This window comes from Olea europaea, chromosome 11, assembly GCF_002742605.1.
Source record: "Olea europaea var. sylvestris chromosome 11, O_europaea_v1, whole genome shotgun sequence".
Taxonomy (NCBI): domain Eukaryota; kingdom Viridiplantae; phylum Streptophyta; class Magnoliopsida; order Lamiales; family Oleaceae; genus Olea; species Olea europaea.
In genome coordinates this window covers 13,074,601-13,095,279 of record NC_036247.1, presented here as the reverse complement: position 1 = coordinate 13,095,279, position 20,679 = coordinate 13,074,601, and the positions used below count along the sequence as shown (strand labels likewise).

At 35.8% G+C, this 20,679-nt stretch overlaps 1 protein-coding gene and 2 pseudogenes across 1 annotated transcript; 1 reads left to right on the top strand and 2 right to left on the bottom strand.

The window, feature by feature from the left end:
* Window positions 1-8,583: 8,583 nt before the first annotated feature.
* LOC111403450 lies at window positions 8,584-11,155 on the top strand (annotated as a pseudogene).
* A 2,477-nt stretch (window positions 11,156-13,632) lies between these two features.
* LOC111404481 (glutathione S-transferase U17-like) lies at window positions 13,633-15,663 on the bottom strand. Its single transcript, XM_023033280.1, has 2 exons — window positions 14,865-15,663; window positions 13,633-14,246 (listed from the first exon to the last, which is right to left on the bottom strand). Exons 1-2 carry the CDS (start codon window positions 15,177-15,179, stop codon window positions 13,860-13,862), a joined length of 702 nt encoding a protein of 233 aa, XP_022889048.1. The 5' UTR covers window positions 15,180-15,663; the 3' UTR covers window positions 13,633-13,859.
* A 98-nt stretch (window positions 15,664-15,761) lies between these two features.
* On the bottom strand, window positions 15,762-17,125 carry LOC111403449 (annotated as a pseudogene).
* Window positions 17,126-20,679: the final 3,554 nt, after the last annotated feature.

The following is a 20,679-nucleotide window of genomic DNA, read 5'->3' as shown; positions in this document are numbered from 1 at the left end:
TCACACAGAACCACGGATTAACACCTAGTTAATCAAACCACGGTCAACCACATATGCAACACATGCATAAATGACCCTAAGAAAAGATCACACCACACTTATCCTATCCCATTATGTGTTGCTCACACCTCGAGAACACATATCTCCTCTCATCACCCATCATACTCACTAAACAGATCACTCAACTCATGTCTAACTGGAAAGTCACAATAGATCCTAAACTCTCGGGATAATCTTCTATCACCACATCACTTCTCCTAACCTACGTGGATAATGGAACTCCACCTTACAGAAGTGATAGAAGTGCATCTCTCACACTCCACCTGATCAGGGTTTCTTTCACAGATAAAGGATTCTATACATTTGATCACATCTCCACTCATGATCCAAATGTCACACTCTACATCCGTCGTGCATATCACCAATGCACCTCTAGGCATCTATACTCCACCTTACCAAAAGACATCCAACTCACTGCTAATGCATCTTAAACTCACTATGGCAAAATAACACCTTTCGATGACCACAAAGGTTAATCCACTCACCAATGCTCCCAAAAAATTCACAAAGAAAATAGTGAAGGTGACACTCTCAAAGAGAATCGAAGAAAGAGTCGATTACTTCATTACACTCACAAAAGAGGCTCACAAAGATAAAGAAGGTAACCCTAACATGGCTGCCTCACATAATCTTACAAACTACACAGGCTCACAAATATGAAGGAGAGAAACGGCCGCCCAACTTTCTTCTCACTACCACACTCTCACACCACTCACAGAGCAAATAGAGTACGCCACAAAACTTAACCCACTATGCATATAAACATATTACACAAAGTAATAAGTCACTTTAATTCATGCAATTACACACATCAAACATATTGAAAGTGTAAAATCAATATTGCAACAGAATTAAGTGACCACATATATGCAGAAAGGATTACACATAGATGCAATGCAAGAACCAGGTTTATTCTCTCACTAAACCTCACTAGGATCACTACTTGACCCTACAGTGACATTCACCTTGTCTCTATCCTCATCTTTCCCTTTATTATCACCCAAAAACAATCTCTTTCAACTATGTCCAAATTTTACCACAGTTAAAATATATGTTATTTTTCGCATTTACCTTAGACCTACATTTGCCACCAATACCAAATAATGACCACAAGTAAAGTATGAACATAACTCACATAGAATAGTCCAGTAAACTTTCCTAAGGCCATATGCAATTCTAATAATGTAGAAAAATTGACAGCAAATTCACAAAGAATTTAAGGCAAATAATTAACAAATAATTCCTAGGTTTAGGAACAGGCAATGGTTACCCCTTCATGATAACCCCAAACCTAATGTCACCCCCACACGATGACCTCTAATGCAAAAAATAAATTACTTTACACATTATTTCAACTGCAATAATAAAAAGCAAAGAACATGATACCAAGCGGACCACGTTTGAAGGTCCGTAAATATCGAGAGATGTGAATTCACCACTTCAGGACTATCACTATTCGTCCTAAAGTCTCTGAAAATTGCAGCAACCAAAAAAATCATGATTGAGTCCCGAACGCCCGAAGAGCAACGCTGTCCAGATTCTACTGCGTACCCTGAAACAGAAAACTTCCAACATGAAAAATGTCAGAAATAATATGAGGAACAAATTACCTGAAGGGACCTTCTTGAAATTTCCTCCCACATGCCCTCAAGCGAGTCTCTTCCTCTCTGCTCGTGGGCCTCACGCGCCACCACACGCGCCTCCGTTGACCTATACGCGTCGACCTGTAGGGTTCGCCTCCTCCTTTACGTCATGCCAGTGGTCTCCGTTTCTCCAAACTACTTCTGGATTGATCAGGAAATGCAAAAAACGGAGACTGATTTTGACAATTTTTGGACAGCTTATTTGATCTGATTTCTGCTGCGTTTCTACCGATTTTCTAGACGATTTTTGGTAGATTTCATGAGCCAAAACCTTCACCTTGAACCTCTGATACCAATTGTTGAGGAAGTTCTCTTGAAAGAATCTTCAAATTGTGGTTTCCAGGCTCAGTCCAACGTACCACCTTTCTCTACCAACAACCAATCCAACCGGCTCCAAACCACAACCAATTGATTCACCTTGGTTGTTATTCAATCTTACCCACTTAGGACAAGAAATGATGATAATTTTTGGCCACAAAGGCTAGGAGAAGACACCACTAAGGTAGACTATGAAGGAACCACCAACTGTACATGTTATACAAGTGTTCTGGACACTTCTGAAGGCCTTTTTTTCACTCACCAAGAGGGCAGCCGGGATTCTCCTTTTTCTTCTCTCAAAATTACACAATCATCATAAGAAAGAGGCTAGGGTTATATCCATATATATACTCTAGGGTTAGACTTTAAGTTGGGCCATTAAAGAGGTAAACAGGCCAAGATTCAAGTCATCCAGAAGGAATACAATTGGGTCGGATGTAGCTCATGAACTTGGTTGTTGGACTTATTTCATTCATCGGCATATGCCTATAAAATAATATTAACCCACGTTAACATCATAACCCAGGATTTATTGGGTATAAAAAACCCAACACCTAGAATTCACTCAGAATCGATCTCTCTGGAAGGAAGAATGAGGCGTCAAAACGTTTTAATCAGGTGAGTCAAAGGGTCATTCATCAACGGTGAGAAGACGGCCAGATGTATGGCCAGATTATATCCACAAAGGAGGCAGAAGTCGCATTTCAAGAGAATAAGTTTCTCTTTGCAATTGGATCAAAAACATTTCAGTAAACCCGACCCCACAGCCTTAAAGGGCCAAGAGTGTGAGGCACTATTATTTGGGCTCAACAATCTCCTCCTTGCTGAACACATCTTGGCAATTTCTAGTGGCTAGATCACTACTTGTTTCATTTGCTCTTATTATCCTGTAAAACAAAAAATAGCAATTAGTTCAAAACAAAATTTCGAAACTTCTAAAACATTGTACCCTTCAAACAATGTTTAGAGTATTCAAACAGTTTTTAAACTTGTTTAAGGGTAGAACCTTAGTTCCCAAATCAGAAGGATTATATTCAGTTGAGATTTTTTCTAACTTAATTAGACCTTGTTCAACCATATTTCTAACAAAATGGAATTTTACATCAACATGTTTTGTGCGATCATCATACATTGGATTTTTACTAAGGTGGATAGCACTTTGATTATCAGTATAAATGTTAACAGAGCTATTTATAAAACCAATTTCATTCAAAAGACCTCCCAACCAGAGACTTTCTTTAACAGCATCACAAGCAGCTATATATTCTGCCTCTGTTGATGATAAAGCCACTAGCTTTTGCAATTGTGATTTCCAACTAATGCAACTATCACGCAAAGTGAAAACATAAGATGAAGTTGATCTTCTTTTATCTAAATCACCAGCAAAGTCTGAATCAGTATAGCCCTTAAGAATTATGCCATCATCACACCTTTTGAACAATAGGCCCAAATTAGATATTCCTTTCAGATATTTCAACATACATTTCATAGCAAACCAATGTAGTTCACCGGGATTTGACATAAATCGACTTAATATGCTTATTCCATGAGCTAAGTATGGCCTAGTGCATACCATGAGATATATAACAGATCCTACAGTGTTAGCATAAGGAATTCTTTCCATTCTTTTACATTCTTCATTAGTCTTTGGTGATTGTTCAGTAGACAATTTAAAATGGTTGAAAAGTGGAAAGGAAACAGGCTTACAATCAAGCAAGGAGAACCTTTCAAGTATCTTATGCACATAAGCAGATTGTTTTAGGATTAGTGTGCAATCATTTCTATTTCTTTCTATTTCCATCCCAAGAATTCTCTTAGCTTGCCCTAAGTCTTTCACTTCAAATTTAGATTTTAACTTTACTTTAATAGCATCAATTTCAGATCTGTTAAGACATGCAAGTAACATATCATCTACATATAAAAGTAGATAAACAGATTCAGGTCCACCTGACCCTTTGAAAAAGAAACAAGAATCATAACTGCTTTTAATGAAACCCAAAGTCTGAACATAAGAGTTAAACTTTTTATACCATTGCATGGGGGCCTGCTTTAGGCCATAGAGGGATTTCTTTAACAAACATACCTTTTTCACAATTGACTTTACCGCATAACCTTTTGGTTGACTCATATAAATGGTCCCCTCAAGGTCTCTATTTATAAAGGCTGTTTTTACATCTAACTGATCAAGCTCCCAGTTAAAGCGTGCAGTTAAGGCAAGAAGAATTCTTAAAGAAGTGTATTTAGCAACAGGGGAAAAAATTTCATTATAGTTTATTCCTTCCTTTTGAGTAAACCCCTTTGCAAAAAGTCTTGCTTTGTATCTTTTACTTTCAGTAGTAGAATCTCTTTCTTTTATTTTAAAAATCCACTTACAGTCAACAACCTTCTGGTTTTTAGGTTTGTTGACAAGGATCCAAGTTTTTATTTTTGATTAAGGAGTCCATTTCTTCATTCATAGCACATTGCCATAACTTGGAGTCAGTACATGTTATAACTTATTCAAAGGTAACAGGTTCTGAATTTAGAGAATTTAGGACAGAGAATAGGGTAACAAATTCATCATTATTATATCTAGTTGATGGGATCCTATTTTTTCTGTCTCTATCTCTTGTTAGCTGGTAATTGGTGAAAGAAGGGTTATTACATTCAGTCTCAGTTTCAGGTTCACTTAGATCCTAATCATTGTCAGACTGAGGCAACTCCACCTCAATAAAATCATTTTCATCATTAGTATTGTCTCCTGGATTTTCAAAAACAATTTCTTTCACAGGTTTAAATCCAGTAGGTTCAGTTTCAGATTGTATTTTACAAGGAAACTCATTCTCATTGAAAATAACATTTCTACTAATGATCACTTTAAAACCCTTCTGACTTTTGAGCCAAAGCCTATATCCTTTAGTTTCCTCCCCATATCCCAGAAAAACACATTTTTGAGACCTTGGTTCAAGTTTACCTTCATTTTGATGGGAGTATACAGCACAACCAAAGATTTTAAGTCTACTATAATCTGGTAAAGTATTTGACCATAGTACTTCAGGGATTTGGAAGTTAATGGCACTAGAAGGACTTCTATTTACCAAAAAGGTTGCAGTTTTTTGAGCTTCTCCCCAAAAGAATTTTGGAAGCCATGAACTGTGCAACATACATTTGACTTTTTCTAAAAGGGTTATATTCATTCTTTCAGCTACCCCATTCTGATGTTGGGTGTATGTCACAGTTCTATGCCTTGATATTCCAAATTCTTTACAAAAAGAATCAAATTCCAGATTACAAAATTCAAGGCCATTGTCATTCCTTAGTGCTTTGATCTTCTTATCAGTTTGATTTTCAATCATAATTTTCCATTGTTTAAAATTTTGGAATATATCAAATTTTTGCTTTAATAGAAAAGTCCATACTTTCCTAGAAAAATCATCCACTATGAGTAGATACAATCTAAAACCACTAAGTGTATTAGTGGATGTTGGACCCCATAAGTCAGCATGAAGATAGTCCAAAATGGAGGTGGATTTGTGAGTTCCAGTTTTAAAAGGTAATTTACTCTGTTTACCAATTACACAGTCTTCACAAAAGCTTAATTTTTCAAGGTTATCTTTACCCAAAAAACCCAGTTTGTTTAAAATAGTTAATCCCTTATCAGACATGTGGCCAAGTCTTCGGTGCCAGATCAAAGACTTATCACATTGTGAATCAATAGCTGCAGAGTTGAAATCTACCAGAGGTTCAGCTTGCAGAGTGTATATACCATTAATCTTAGGAGCAGAGACAACTTCCTTGTCATCAAACATCAGCTTGATAAAGCTTTTATGGATTCTTATGTCAAAGTTTTCATCTAACTCTCCCAGAGCAATTGAGTTTCTTTTTAGTTCAGGTACATACCTCACTCTTTCTAATTTGAGTACAAAATTATTTTCCATCAAGATATCCACCTTTCCTAACCCTTTTATTTGACAACTCATGTCATTCCCTATCTGCACTTGCCCTCCATTCAGGTCAACAAAATCAGAAAACCAATCTTTAATGGGGCACATGTGAAAGGTGCACCCAGAATCTAAAACCCACTCATTTGGGTTCCCATTTATGGTATTAACAAGGATAACCCCTTCTATATCTGGTTCTCCTTTGCAGACAATAGCTGCAGAACCATTAAAATTATGTTTTTCTTTTGTATCAGATAACTTCTTAAAACAGTCTTTGATCAGGTGTCCTGTTTAACCACAATAGTAACATTTTCTAATTTGATTTTTGGATTTTACTTGGTTTCTGTTTTTATCTCTGAATTTTGAATTTTGGGAATTACCTCTTTTATGGTAGTTGAAGTTACACATTGCATTTTTCTTATTTTGATTTTGTTTTTCTTTTATGTGTAATCTTTCACCATATTTGAAATCCTTTGACTCAACTTTCAATTCAAGTTCCCTATTTCTTAGGGAAGAGATTATTATGTCAACTGTTAAATCTTGCCCTCCATATTCCAAGGCATTTCTTATCTCCCTATATCTGTCACTTAAGGAGTTTAGAAGGCCAACAACTTCTTGATCTTCATAGAGAGTTTCATCACAATTTTCTAAATCCTAGACTAGTTTAACATATTTATCAATGTTTTCTTCTAGTCCTAGGGATGTATTGAATATAAAATTGTAGAACTACCTTAGAAGATAACATTTATTTGGAATAGATTTAGTTAGGTAAAGGGATTCCAGTTTATCCCACAAAGCTTGTGCAGAGGTAGTTTCACCAACCTTTCTAATTACACTATCAGACAAATGAAGGAATATAGAACTCTAGGCAATATCATCTAATTCTTGTCTTCTATATGCACTAGTTTCAGCAGGATAAGTATTATCAATAGCATGTGCACATCTCTGTTGTAACAACAGAGCCCTCAATTTTTGTCTCCATAAACTAAAGTCACCATTACCATTCCATACATCAATCTCAATTTTGTGTGCAGTGGACATAGTGATAAATGTAGTGACAGATACACAGTTATTGTAATTAAATGTACAATTCTCAATTCTTGAAAAGAGGTTTAAGGGGGTGGTTACCCTTTGTTCCAATACTCCCTCAGATTCCCAGGTCCTCAAATGAGACCTTGGACAAAGGAAAGCACTGGAGGGTGACTTTCCTTAATAAACAGTTTCAAGGATTGACACAAGTAATCAGCAATAATAAAAAAGGTACAGAGTATACCGGAGACAGTGCAAGAATTTAGAATAAGCACGAACAGCTGACTGTTGATAGTGACTCAGTGGGAACTCAGTAAGAATCAGAACGTGTTGACTCAGCTCACCAAGAACTCGGAGTGAGTCAAGAAATCAGAAAGTGTTGACTCGGCTCACCAAAGAATCGGAATGAGTCAAGAAATTTGACTTACTAGAGAACACGGCCAAAACAACAGATCACACAAAGATTAAGAACAAGTCAGAAAAAAAAGAACTCGTTGTATATCAAGAGATCCAGCAGATAACCCAACAAAATATACAAAATTGCAAAGAATACAAAAAATTTTTATAAAGAATTTCAGTGAGACAAAATGTTTAAAAGAGAACTTCAAAACCTCAAAGATTTGTAATTTAAAAAAAAAAAAATTTAAACAAAAACTTAGGGTTTTGAAAAAACGTATCCAAATCCTCCAGAGAACATGCTCTGATACCACTTTTTAGATCTTAGGAGATTTACTGAATACAGATTATCGCAAGAATCACTGAAATATTGAAGTTGTAGAAAAATAAAAGAATGAACACAAAGGATTTTTCGTCACAAAAGGCCCGGATGTTCGGCCTTATGGCTTACTCACCACGTTGAGCATCTACTGAGTAGATATAGCTCTAGACCACTAGAAACAGAACCAAGAACGTTATAAATGTATGAAGAAACACAAAGTTTCTTCACTGTTTTTTGATCTCGCCTCACACACAACTATCAAAACACCACCACTAACTAGCACTAAGCAATATCGCAATTATACATCAAGTGTAGTATCAATAATCACTCAAATTTACAGAAATCATTTTCACTCAGAAAATCGGTGGTTTGAGAGAAAAAGAGAAACCCTAGAATTCAATCAGAATCGATCTCTCTAGAAAGAAGAATAAGGCGTCAAAACGTTTTAATCAGGTGAGTCAAAGGGTCATTCATCAACGGTGAGAAGATGACCAGATGTGTGGCCAAATTATATCCACAACAGAGGCGGAAGTCGCATTTCAAGAGAATACGTTTCTCTTTGCAATTGGATAAAAAACATTTCAGTAAACCCCGCCCAACAACCTTAAAAGGTTAAGAGTGTGAGGCACTATTATTTGGACTCAACATATTGCTCAATTAAAATTATTCTTCATTCGTCAATAGCTTTTATCTTGTCCAAATTTGATTAGTTGAAACATAAAAGTTTGTCAAAAACACAATCATTAAAAAAATTGTAACTTTTGTTAATATAATACAAGTATCTTTTTTCAAGTGTGAACCAAATTCATTCGTGCGGGACGGTATTTTCTCGAAAGAGAAAGATTTGTTTAGTTGGAAACTTTCTCAAGCACGAGCACGAAGACTTTGAAATTTGGGGTCAGTCATATAGTCCACCAAAGAATCGGGCTCACACAATTCTATTTTACTAATGACAGCATTAACAATCAATCAATCTATTCTTTTCGAGAAAATCGAAGAAAATTTCTTGATTTTTGTCTTTACCCAATTATCTTCACTTGAGCCTTCCCCTCAAGGCTCAAGACCATCCCCCAAGCCACCCCACCCGACTCACCGAGGTTGTCTATCCACGTAAACTAGTTTCAAGATTCAGAACTTCATCATCTACTCATTTCATTATTACTTTCACTTCCCATTTTGGGCTCCAAAATGCCACCATTTCCGTCTCCGTCTTCACTGCTCATTCTTGATAACCCCCACACCACCAACATTAGTTAGTCCACCCAAACTAGTTCAAGATCCAGACTTTTTATACTTCAACTATGCCACCATCACCTTCCAGCACCATCTCCGCCGCCGCCGCCGCCTTGCTCCTTGCATTTTTCATCACCTTAACTTATTGCTGTCCGCCACCACCGCCTAAAGCCGCTAAAGTTTCATGCCCACCATTCAAATCCACACCCCCTTTTCCTTTTTCATCCTCATCTGGCTGTGGCCACCCATTTTTCCAAATCCAGTGTTCATCATCACGCGCCACCATGTCCATTAACAACATCTCATTCTATCTACTGCAGTATGAACCAAAATCTACCTCTCTCACTCTCTCTCCTACGCCATCGCAGCTCCACCACCACAACTGTTCTTCTTCACTCCCAATTTCACTCTCTGGTTCCCCATTTAGAGTCTCTGATTCTTCTTGTTCCCGCCTTTCGGCCCTTGAATCTTGCCTACCTCCAAATCTCCCCAACTGCAGCCACTGCTTCCGGGAATGTAATCTCATCAAGAACCTTCCTCAGCTCCTCCAAGATTGTAACTCCTCCACGCGCCACCGTGAAGATTTTCAACCGGAATGCCAAGGCGATGTACTTGGAAACATCTTGAGAGAAGGATTTGAAGTAGAGTGGGATGAAGATCGAGATTTCTACTTTTCTAGCTGCAAATCTTGCAGAGCCAGCAATGGCTTTTGTGGGTTCAATTCAACAGACCCAATGAAACAATTCATTTGTTTCCCATCTCAATCAAGAAATGGAATTGCTCTGTTATCCATAATTTTCTTGTTTGCGTGTTTCTTAATTGCCATTTCAGTAGGGATTGTGTTCTTCAGGTCCAGAAGAAAAGCACTAATGGCTGCAGAGGAAGATCCCGCAATAATCTTCCTCCGGCATTACCGTTCCGCTGGTATTCTCCCACCAGTTTTCACCTACGAAGAACTCGAGTACTCAACCAACTGGTTCGATCCGAAGCGCAAAATTGGGGATGGAGGATTTGGTTCAGTGTATTTAGGCCTACTTTACAATGGCCGAATAGTTGCAGTAAAACATCTCCACAAGCGCAATGACACAACAGCTGCTGGAGCTAAGGGATTCTCAACAAAATCATTTTGCAATGAAATCTTGATTTTGTCGTCAATTTATCACCCAAATTTAGTCAAGCTTCATGGCTATTGCAGTGATCCAAGAGGCCTCGTCTTGGTGTATGATTATGTGCCTAATGGAACTTTATCTGATCATCTCCATGGTAAGAAGAGTTTGTATCTAAAAGGGGCATTAAATTGGAATACAAGAGTCGATATCGCTCTGCAAATCGCCATGGCTATTGAGTACTTGCATTTTTCCGTAGTTCCACCAGTAGTTCATAGAGATATTACTTCATCGAACGTCTTTGTAGAGAAGGATATGAGAGTGAGAGTCGGAGACTTCGGGCTTTCAAGGCTATTAGTATGTTCGGAGACCTCAATGGCATCGAGCAATTCTTCTGAGGGCGTGCGGACAGGTCCTCAAGGTACACCGGGCTATGTGGATCCTGACTATTACAGATCATTCAGGTTGAACGAAAAGAGCGATATTTACAGCTTCGGGGTAGTTTTGTTGGAGTTAATAACGGGGATGAGAGCAGTGGATCAGAATCGGGATAAGGCGGAAATGGCATTGGCGGACATGGTGGTGCCAAGGATACAGATGGGACTGTTGCACCAAGTTGTGGACCCTGTACTAGCGGAGGACGGGGATGCTGTGGAGGGGGTTTGCGCAGTGGCGGAATTGGCATTCAGGTGCGTCGCAGCCGATAAAGACGATCGGCCAGATGCCAGAGAGGTGGCAGCGGAGCTGAGGAGGATTAAGGGCCGCGACATCGGTGATGGTGGCTGTTGAGGGGTTCAAATTCTAGCAGAGTGGTGGTTCCTGATGGAGCAGGGCTTATAGTTTGAATGGAGTTAAATGTGGGGATATTTTGACTCAACAAAGGTGTCGTATGTTTTCTTTGGTTGTGAAAAATTCAAAATAGAACGTTAATATATACAATGGTCCTTCGTTTCACTTGTATTGAATCATGTAATCTCTTCGAAAGTGAAATACTCTTTATTTTAAATAGTCAATAAATGGGATAATTTAGTGGAATTGAGTGCTTGTTTCCGGCGGTGGGTCGAATAGAATAGAGAACAAATGATGTACGATATCATCGACTGCAATTGAAGTGGGATAATCATGGTACCGAAGCCTGCTATACTAATTTCTGTTTATGTGAAATATGTAGCTTCTAACACACTGGCTTTGTCACGAAAACTTGCAGCTTCGAGCCTGCCTTGTACTAGAACAGGGCAATCATTTTCGTTAGTACTGTTCAAATCTTGCTTATCAATGAAAGTCGGTGTGCTATGATAATATTGTTTTCCGAAATGTGTTGTCGAAGATGCAGGTTTTGAAGGGGTTAGAGTGCATGTTGGAAGGAGGTTCGACACGTGATTAGCAAGGATGAGGTAGGAGAAAAATGATGATGAAAGTTTTAATTTTTTTAAGAAAAATAAAGTTAGTAATAAAAGTTTAGTAAAATTGATGTCCTTTTTTTTTTTGCAAATGAACATTTATTTCACACCTTTATATGAAACAGTTGGGCGGGTTGATTATCTTAATGATCATCGAATTTTACCAAGCGTCGCTACTGAATAATTGAAATTAAAAAAAATTTCAATGGTCTCTAAACTTTGTCAAGTATTATTATTTTATAACTGAAGAAATGCATTTATATGGACACAAAACTATATGTCGTGTTAGCCATCCATTACTCAAGTCAAGACTTTTTTACATTCAATTATTAAATAGTAGCACTTGACATGATTTAATAATCATTGAGATACATATTTAGTTCAGTTATGAAGTAGTACTCGACATCCCTCGAGTCAACGACGTTTGTAGACTTAATGAAGTTTCTCGTTTGAGTAATGAATGGGAAATACGGTGCATAGTTCATTGATTATTTAAATACATTTTTAAATTCAGTTATGAAGTAGTAATACTTGACAAAGTTTAGCAGTAATTGAGATATTATTTTAAATTTAGTTATTAAATAGTAACATTTGATAAAGTTCAGAGAACATTCAAATAATTAACCCACGATCGGGCTGTGTAGGAGTACAACCACTCTTCTAGATTTTTGTAGTTGTGATGGTTCTTAAAAAAGTGTTATTTTGTACAAAATTTAATAAATATAGTATTAAAACTATGTTTTAGAAATATGAACTAATATAACTTTTGAAAACTAAAAAATTTGAAAAAATATTTAATTATACAATCGGTATGATGTTATTCTATACTGCAAGGCTAGATTATACAAATTTATTAGATTTTATGAAGCAAAACAAATGGGTCAATTTCAAGTAGTTGAGTTGGTTCAATTATGATACGTGCCCCAATACATATGAATATTTTTCGCTATTCGATTTCGTGTACAATTCTCCCCACATATGTAATTCTTAGAGGGATGGACTCATCATAGAATTCTGTCAACTACGAAAATTGAGTGGCCGAAGCAAACAATACGATTCAGGACAACGTGTTGAAAAGTTATAGAACATAGATTTCTCCTAGGTCTTGAAGAACATAACAAAACACTTATTGAAAGGGTTGGTATCGACTTATTTTCACAAAATTGCTAAAGATGAGTATATTATCTGTATATTCTTTTAGCCCATACATAGCCTAGGTTTCATCAAGAATTTCGATGACTGCCAAGGATCCAATAAGTCCAACGTTGATTTCTCATATGTGTCAATCGTGACCTTATAAGGACTAGAATGAAAATCTTGTATTTAAAATTTGAAGTACGGTTTTATTTCTCAAAGGCCCATACTCCAATTTCTTTCATAGTTATTAATGAAATAGAAGTTATCAAATATTGAAAAGTTTTGTATCGACTTATACCGAATTGCTAGTTCTTCACACCACATTTTTGTAAATCGAAATAGAGCCAATCCGACCACTAAAGTAATTTGCTTAATTTAAAGCTCCATATGGTAATCACAAGTTTTCTTTAAGATCTTCATATTAATTTTGATATTTGCTACTGTCTCTATTTCCCTCAATCTCATCGCAATCATTTTACGCGGCACAGATTTTATCATGAAGAAGGAGATCACAACTGTGATTTCATCCCTTAGTCTCCCCCATGAAAACCTTTAGTTACAGTAGGAGTATTATAGTGAACTAAAGCAACTATATAATTCCGGGAGTGTGATTAAGCTCCACACTATTCAGCATTTGTGTAGTGTAGTGCCCATCCAAGCAATAATTTGTTCCTTAAACTTTTCTTTTTCTTTTTTCAAAAAAAAAAACTCTAATTAATTCATGTCATCCCAAATCATTGGCGAAAGGAAACGAGGAATATAAGTGGCCATACGAATCCTATTCCAATCAAGTGAAAAGAAAGCCGCTGCATTGTGGGCTTCACAATAAAGCAACAAAATCCACAATTTTCATCACCAAGTGTTGATATAATATCGAAAAAAAATAAGAGTGTTTGGACAACACTGAAATCTAATTTTAAGACTCTACACCACCAGTTCATCTAATGTCTTTTTCGGGACCTAGAGGAAATGTATCTCAGGTACATCAATTATTAGGTATGAGAGGCTTAACGTTGGACCCTCAAGGACAAATAATTGATCTACCCATTCAAAGCAACTTACGCGAAGGACTCTTTAAAGTGAATCAAATTCAGTCCATGCCCATATTCTTTTACAAATGGAAGCCCATCCAACAGTTTGTTCCTTAATTTATTAGAATGAAACTGCTTCACTTTATTCAATTTTCAGTTAGCACACAACCGAAGCCAACTAAAGAAAGATAGAGATTATCTTTCCCAATGAAAACTAATTAAGACAAACATTCCAAGAAACAGCAATAATCATCTTATGCATTATCAACCAGAAGCTGGTTTCCCCCTGCCTTGGACCATTTTAAAAATTTCCACTAGCTTCTGAGTCTCGGGCACGACTTCTTTGAAAGTGTCATGTGAACAAAACTTCTCCGCCCATTCTGCCAAGCCCGGGGTCTTGCTTCGATCAAGAAATTTAATGGAGGTCATTTCCTCTATCACTTTAAGCCATCCCATGTAGCAACCTAGTGCAATATCAAGGTAACCAATATTATCTCCACCAAAAAACTGTTTCCCTTTGCTGCACTTGAGAAAAGCCTTCTCCAACAAGACCAAACCTTCAAATATTTTGTCTAGAACTTCCTTTCTTGCCTCCTCTGTTGGTGCCTCACGAAGCTCCTTGTATAGTGGATACCACTGGAAATCAACATTTCAAGTTTGTTTGTCAAAATAGAATTCATTGTGTAACAAATGAGCCAATTTTTTTCTTGTATGCTTGAATACAACTAGTGGTGTCAACATCGGTATGTCCAGTCAAACTCAGACCATATCAAAATCCGATCGAAATGACTCCACCCCTCTTCGGCCCGATTCATAAGTTGGTCCAACAATTGTTGGATTTTTCAAACCACTAATGATGACCGACCTGATGAGCTCGATTTATTAAAATAAATGTGCTATGACTAGTAAGTTGAACTTACGAAGTATTTTCAACCCACACATTTTGACACCTGTAACTACAACTATTTCTCTTAATAGTTATGGAATTAATGTCCTAAGCCCAATTTGGAAGAACAATAAAAAAAATAAAGAAAGAAAGAAAACACACATATTTACAGTGGCTTGCCTTCAACTAGAGTGTTACTTCCAGTTATCGCTACTATTTTCACTATGACGAAGAAAAGACTGCAATAATTCTCTTTCACCTAGAAAATCCTTATTATATCGTAGAAGTAATAAGTGTACAATATAATTAGGACCATAGGGCTCTACACAGTTCAACATCTTTTCTGATTTTATATTACAGAATAAAGTGAAAATGTATCATACCTTGTCATCGATGTACAAAGCCCAGAACCGGGCTAAGTAGGCGTCCTGGGCGTCGGAAGGGAGTAAGGAGGGACCATTATTCCAAGCATCATCAATGTATTGAACGATGAGAAGGGATTCACAAATAGGTTCGCCATCATGAATGAGAACTGGAATTTTCTTTAGAACAGGATTGGCTTTAAGAAGGCGTTCACTTTTGATATGGGGATTCTCCTCAATGAGCTCATATTCGATAGACTTCAGTTTAAGAGCCATTTGAACCCTGTTCACGTATGGACTTGGTGATGCTCCTAAAAGCTGCACACAACTTGCCATGGTCAATTCTAAGAAACTAGAACCAGATGTAATGCACAGGAAAGCTAGTTTCCTTGGTATTTATTTAGTACAATGTAACAAGAGGCCAATGGTACAAGTTAAATAGATGACTCGAGATTGAGGCTTTCTTGTGAATATAAAATACAGCAAGATTTGGTTTTTCTGCTGCAAATTGAAGATAAAAAACTGCACAATCATTGAGACATCCGTCGTCTTGTCTCCACAATCATTGAGGCCTCCCTCATTCCTATGTAACATTGTTGCTTGCAGTCTAGTTCTGAAGGCAGAAGAAACCCAGAGAGCAACGATCTTATTTGTCAAGACTCGACCCATTTAACATCACTATATTATGTATAGGTACAGGAGCAGAAGCCGACTACCTAGTACTGCCGGCTTGATCAAAGAAATGGTTTGACCAGCTTGGGTCTATATCCTACAACAAATCTCCAAGTACAGAGAGTATAGTTTTTTTTTTTTTTTTTTTTTCCTTCAGTAAACTCCAATTAATTCAGGTTACCACAAATTATTGGCGAAAGGAAACAAGGAATACAAGTGGTCCGACTAAGCCTATTACAATCAAGAGAAAAGAAAGCCTTTCATTTCTGTCATGGGCAATAAAGAAATGAAATCCCCAATTTACGTACATCAATAAACATCGATAAAATATTGAATAAAATCACCTCATTTGGTGCATACTAAAATCAAATTTTAAGAGACTACACAACTTGTAAGTGAATCACATTCAGTCAATGCAATCCTTTATCCATATTCTTTACAAATAGAAGCCCTTCCACACAATTTGTTCCTTAATTTATTAGAATGAAACTGCTTCACTTTATTCAATTTTCAGTTAACACACAACAGTAGCTAACTAAAGAAAGATAGAGATTATCTTTCACAAAGAAAACTCCTCAAAGCAATCCTTCCGAGAAACAGCAACAATCATCTCATGCATTAACAACTAGAAGCTGGTTTTCCACTGCCTTGGACCATTTTATCAATTTCCACTAGCTTCTGAGTCTTTGGCACGACTTCTTTAAAAGCATCATGTGAGCAAAATTTCTCCGCCCATTGTGCCGAGCTTGGGGTCGCGTGTTGATCAAGAAATTTCCTGCCATTTATTTCCTCCGTCGCTTTAAGCCATCCCATATAGGAACCTAGTGCAATATCAAGGTAACCGATATTATCTCCACCGAAAAAGGGTTTCCCTTTGCTACACCTGACAAAAGCCTCATCGAACAAGATCAAACCTTCACATATTCTCTCGATGATTTCCTTTCTTGCTTCCTCTGTTGATGCTTCTTTAAGCTCCTTGTATAGTGGAATCCACTGGAATCAATAGTTCAAGTGTGTTAAATAGAATTCATTTTGTAATTAATAAGCCGATATAACAGTTTCTCTTTTTAACTTTGTGTTTAGGATGAAGTCCTAATCCCATTTACAAGAGCAATAAAAGAAATGGTAATGAACTGAAAGCTAAGTCCCTCAAAAAATGAAGACAAGTGAAATTAAACGATGAAAGGGGAGCTAAACTGTACCTTATCATCAATATAAGCAGCCCAGAACCGGGCTAAGGCACGGTCATGGGGGTCGGAAGGGAGTAAGGAGGGACCATTATTCCAAGCATCACAATGATAAGGGATTCGCAAATAGATTGGCCATCATGGATAAGAACTGGGATTTTCTTTAGAACGGGATTGGCTTTAAGAAGGCGCTCGGTTTTGTCATGGGGATTCTCTTGAATGAAATCGTACTCAATGGACTTTAAGTTAAGTGCCATTTGAACCCTGTTCACATATGGGCTCGGTGATACGCCTAAAAGCTTCACACAACTAGCCATGGTCAATTCTAGGAAACTAAAAACAGATTTTATGTTCAGGAAAGCCACTACTCTTGGTATTTATTGAAGAGATGGCAAATGCATATGTCAAATTCAAAATTGAGGCTTTTTTGTCAGTATAAAAAAATGTCAAGGTTTGTCATTTCTGCTGCAAATGAAGCATAAAAAACTGAACAATAATTGAGATCTCCTACGTAGATGTCGGCCCGTAAAAGACAAAATTAGGGCAACGTGGCGCCAGCACCAGAGGGCCTGTTTGGGAGTTTTTTCTTCATTAATGATATGCTTGCTAATGTTTTGGGACACCAACTTTGGATGGCCTAAGGTCAACTTCAATACTAACACCATTGCACTATTTTGCATCAAAATGATGCAAAGTGAATTGTGTTGCACTATATTTGGTGCAACACTATTCATTACACTATTTTTTACACCAAATGATGCAATGTCCGTTTTGTCCTTGTTTATCATTTTTCAAAGACAATGGTTAAGAATAATTGTGTCATTTTCATTCTATAATGATGATGATGATAATAATAATTAATTACACTATTAATTATATTATTAAAGTTTATTATTTTTTATAATATATTCAATGATAATTAAGTAGTTGTTAATTTAACGTAAAGTTTAATTCGTAAAGTTTACGTTTAAAGTTTAATTTAACGTAAAGTTTATATTATTAAAGTTTATTATTTTTGTAAATTTAATGTAATTGTTTATCATAAATTAATAATATAATAAATTATTTTTGTCAAATTAACATAATATATAAAACACGTGAATAATTTAGTAATCAATATGTTTGTTAATTTAACGAAGTTATGATTTAGTAATTTATATAGTTATAAAATAAATACATTCATAAAAATCGAAATAATGAATAAAATAATAAAGCACTGTTCATTTGGTATAATGGTTGGAGAAAAACTTTGATTTAGTGCAAAATGGTACAAATTTTGATGCAGCGCTGGAGATGACCTAACTTCCACCTAAAATCAATATGGTGTAATTTTCTTCAGTTCTATCAACCCACCAATTGATGGGATTTGGTCATTTCTCATATTCTTTTCTAATTTTACTATTTATTAATAATTATTTTTTATCAACATATTTTGTTCAAAATTAAATTGTAAATAAAAATATATTTAACTAAAAAAAATTTATAAGCCAGAAAATTATAGTATAATTAGAAAAATTACTTATAAAGTAAAATATTACTGATAAAATGAAAAATCACTTCTACTTCTTCTTTTTTTTTTTTTTTTTTATAACTTCTATTTTTTTTTTTTTTTTTTTTTTTTTGTAAAAAATTGTTTATAAAGTAAGAATGCTACTAATAAATCATCATTAATGACGATATGTACTATTTAATGGAAGGTTAAATATAAGAATTAAATAAAAGAAAATTAAGAAAATAGTTGCTACAACGAGGAAAGATTGAGCCCTTGTTTGTCATCAATTTTCTCTCATTATTTTTTCTATAGTACTCATTTTCAACCACATATTCTTTATTAAAATAATATTACACATAAATAAAAAACTTTTCCTTCTTTTTTATCCACATATTTTAACATCAATCACTATTCCATAATACATTCTTTCCAAATAATGGATGACAAACACACCTTGAGTAGATCCAAAACTCCGGAGCACATAAGTTAATCATTTTTTTTTTTTTACACATAACTATTTTGTACTTTCAGAATCGATGAATAATAAACCTCAAGCACGGATTGGACTATTTTAAAAAATCGCTACTAAAATCAATCAAGATTGGTTTTCTCATAAACGTTCAAAATTGATGCTTTAAAAAACGCTAATAACTGGACTCCAAAGCCCTCGGGAAGGCCCTAAATGACAAAATATATCTGAAGAAAATTTAGTCAACATCAGTTTAAATGACAAAAAAGGCATAATCAAGAACTTTGTTTCATTAACACCACTCATCACTTCTAACGTTGTAATTCGAGATTAATAATTTTTACTGTGCATCGAAAAAATTTCTTGAATTTGTCATTATATTTACAATTTAGTACATGTTTGATATGTACTATCCGCACTAAACTAGACAAAGTAATGAAAAATACCTTAACTTCTAAATCTACTTTAGTACTCTTTATTGTTATCCAAATCTATTCACGGGTTCTCAGGAAAACCCAAGTTGCTGATAAATTACATAATTCAATTTCATTTAACCATACACAACAAAAGATGTGCTCTGTCAGCTATTTAGCTTTGTTGCCCTGCGAAATTGTTGAAAGCATATATCAACACTTGCCAGGTCCTGAATGATCTTTTTATTTTTTGGTGAAACATAGCCTTGGTGTCATCAAGCATTTCAATGTTTGCCCTGCTGGAAAATTTTATGCCACTTTCCCTTATTTTTATTTACTCACATGATCTTTTTGTTGTTTAAGAGAATATTAGTAAATAAGAAAAATAAAAAATATAACACACAAATTAAACGGACCGTCAAAACTTTTCATTATATGAAAAATTGTTACAATCATATAGAATTTCACTCACCAACTCAATCCCCAAGTTTTACAAAGAAAAAATAAATCTGAGTTTTACCACACCTACTTTTCTACTCAATGTACAAAAAGTCTTAAAATGCTAGGTTCACAATATTTTTCTCTCAAATCAACTTTTTGGCCACCCCTAAAACAATAAAATACATCCACTATTTATAGAATCAATAATCAAGTAGTAGAGTTTAATTTAAACTCAAACAAGAATCTTTTTACTCAACAAAGATTCCAGTAAAAAGATTCCTTCATATGCAAAACTCCAAAATCGACTGTAAATTGGAGACCAAATTCTGTAAGGATTCTACTCTCAATTTTAATTAGAAGTTTTCTATACAATAACTACATTTTATTATTTGCAATAGAAGTCTTCCAACTTTTGACTTTTAAAGGCAATTACCCAACAATCTTCACCTTGTCGAAAATGGGTCAAAATCTTGTCATCTCTTCTACAACTTTTAATTACAATACTTGGAAAAAACATGTAAGCCTTTGACACTCTTTAACGGTCTCATACTCCACCATATGAGTATAACCACTCAGAATTATCTGTGAACTCCGAGCATTTCAATGGCTACATGTCGAAACAACCCGACTAATAGTTATGGTGCAACTCTCCCGCTGACTTTTCCAGAGAGTTCATCAACTATCGACATCACAATACCACCACATATCTACACTCCTTGCATCAAATGTCAATCAATGCTATGTGCAGATATGTTGACTTGCGCCGGTAAGAACACATCCTCTATCATGGCAATTGGCAACATGCCATGAGAATGTTCCCATCTTACTTTACAGCACTACATACACGTCATCCTCCGCCAGGAGAGACGCATTGTCCGACCCAAGCAGTTAGTCGATCCTGCTACACCTTTTGGACAATTTCTCTTCACGCGATCAATCTGACCGCAGTTATAACAAGTCACTTTCTTTCTCATGGAGTTGTCGTTCTTCCCTTTTTCAATCACAAGCACTACATTGTCAGATGGAGTATTTTGTCCTTTCTAATCTTCTTTCTTCTGAGATCAAGTTGCTAGTCACTTCTTTGAAACTCACTGTTTCCTTCCCATGCATCAAGATTGGCTCAATATGTTCATAGGTAGACAAAAGAGACCAGATGAGCCGT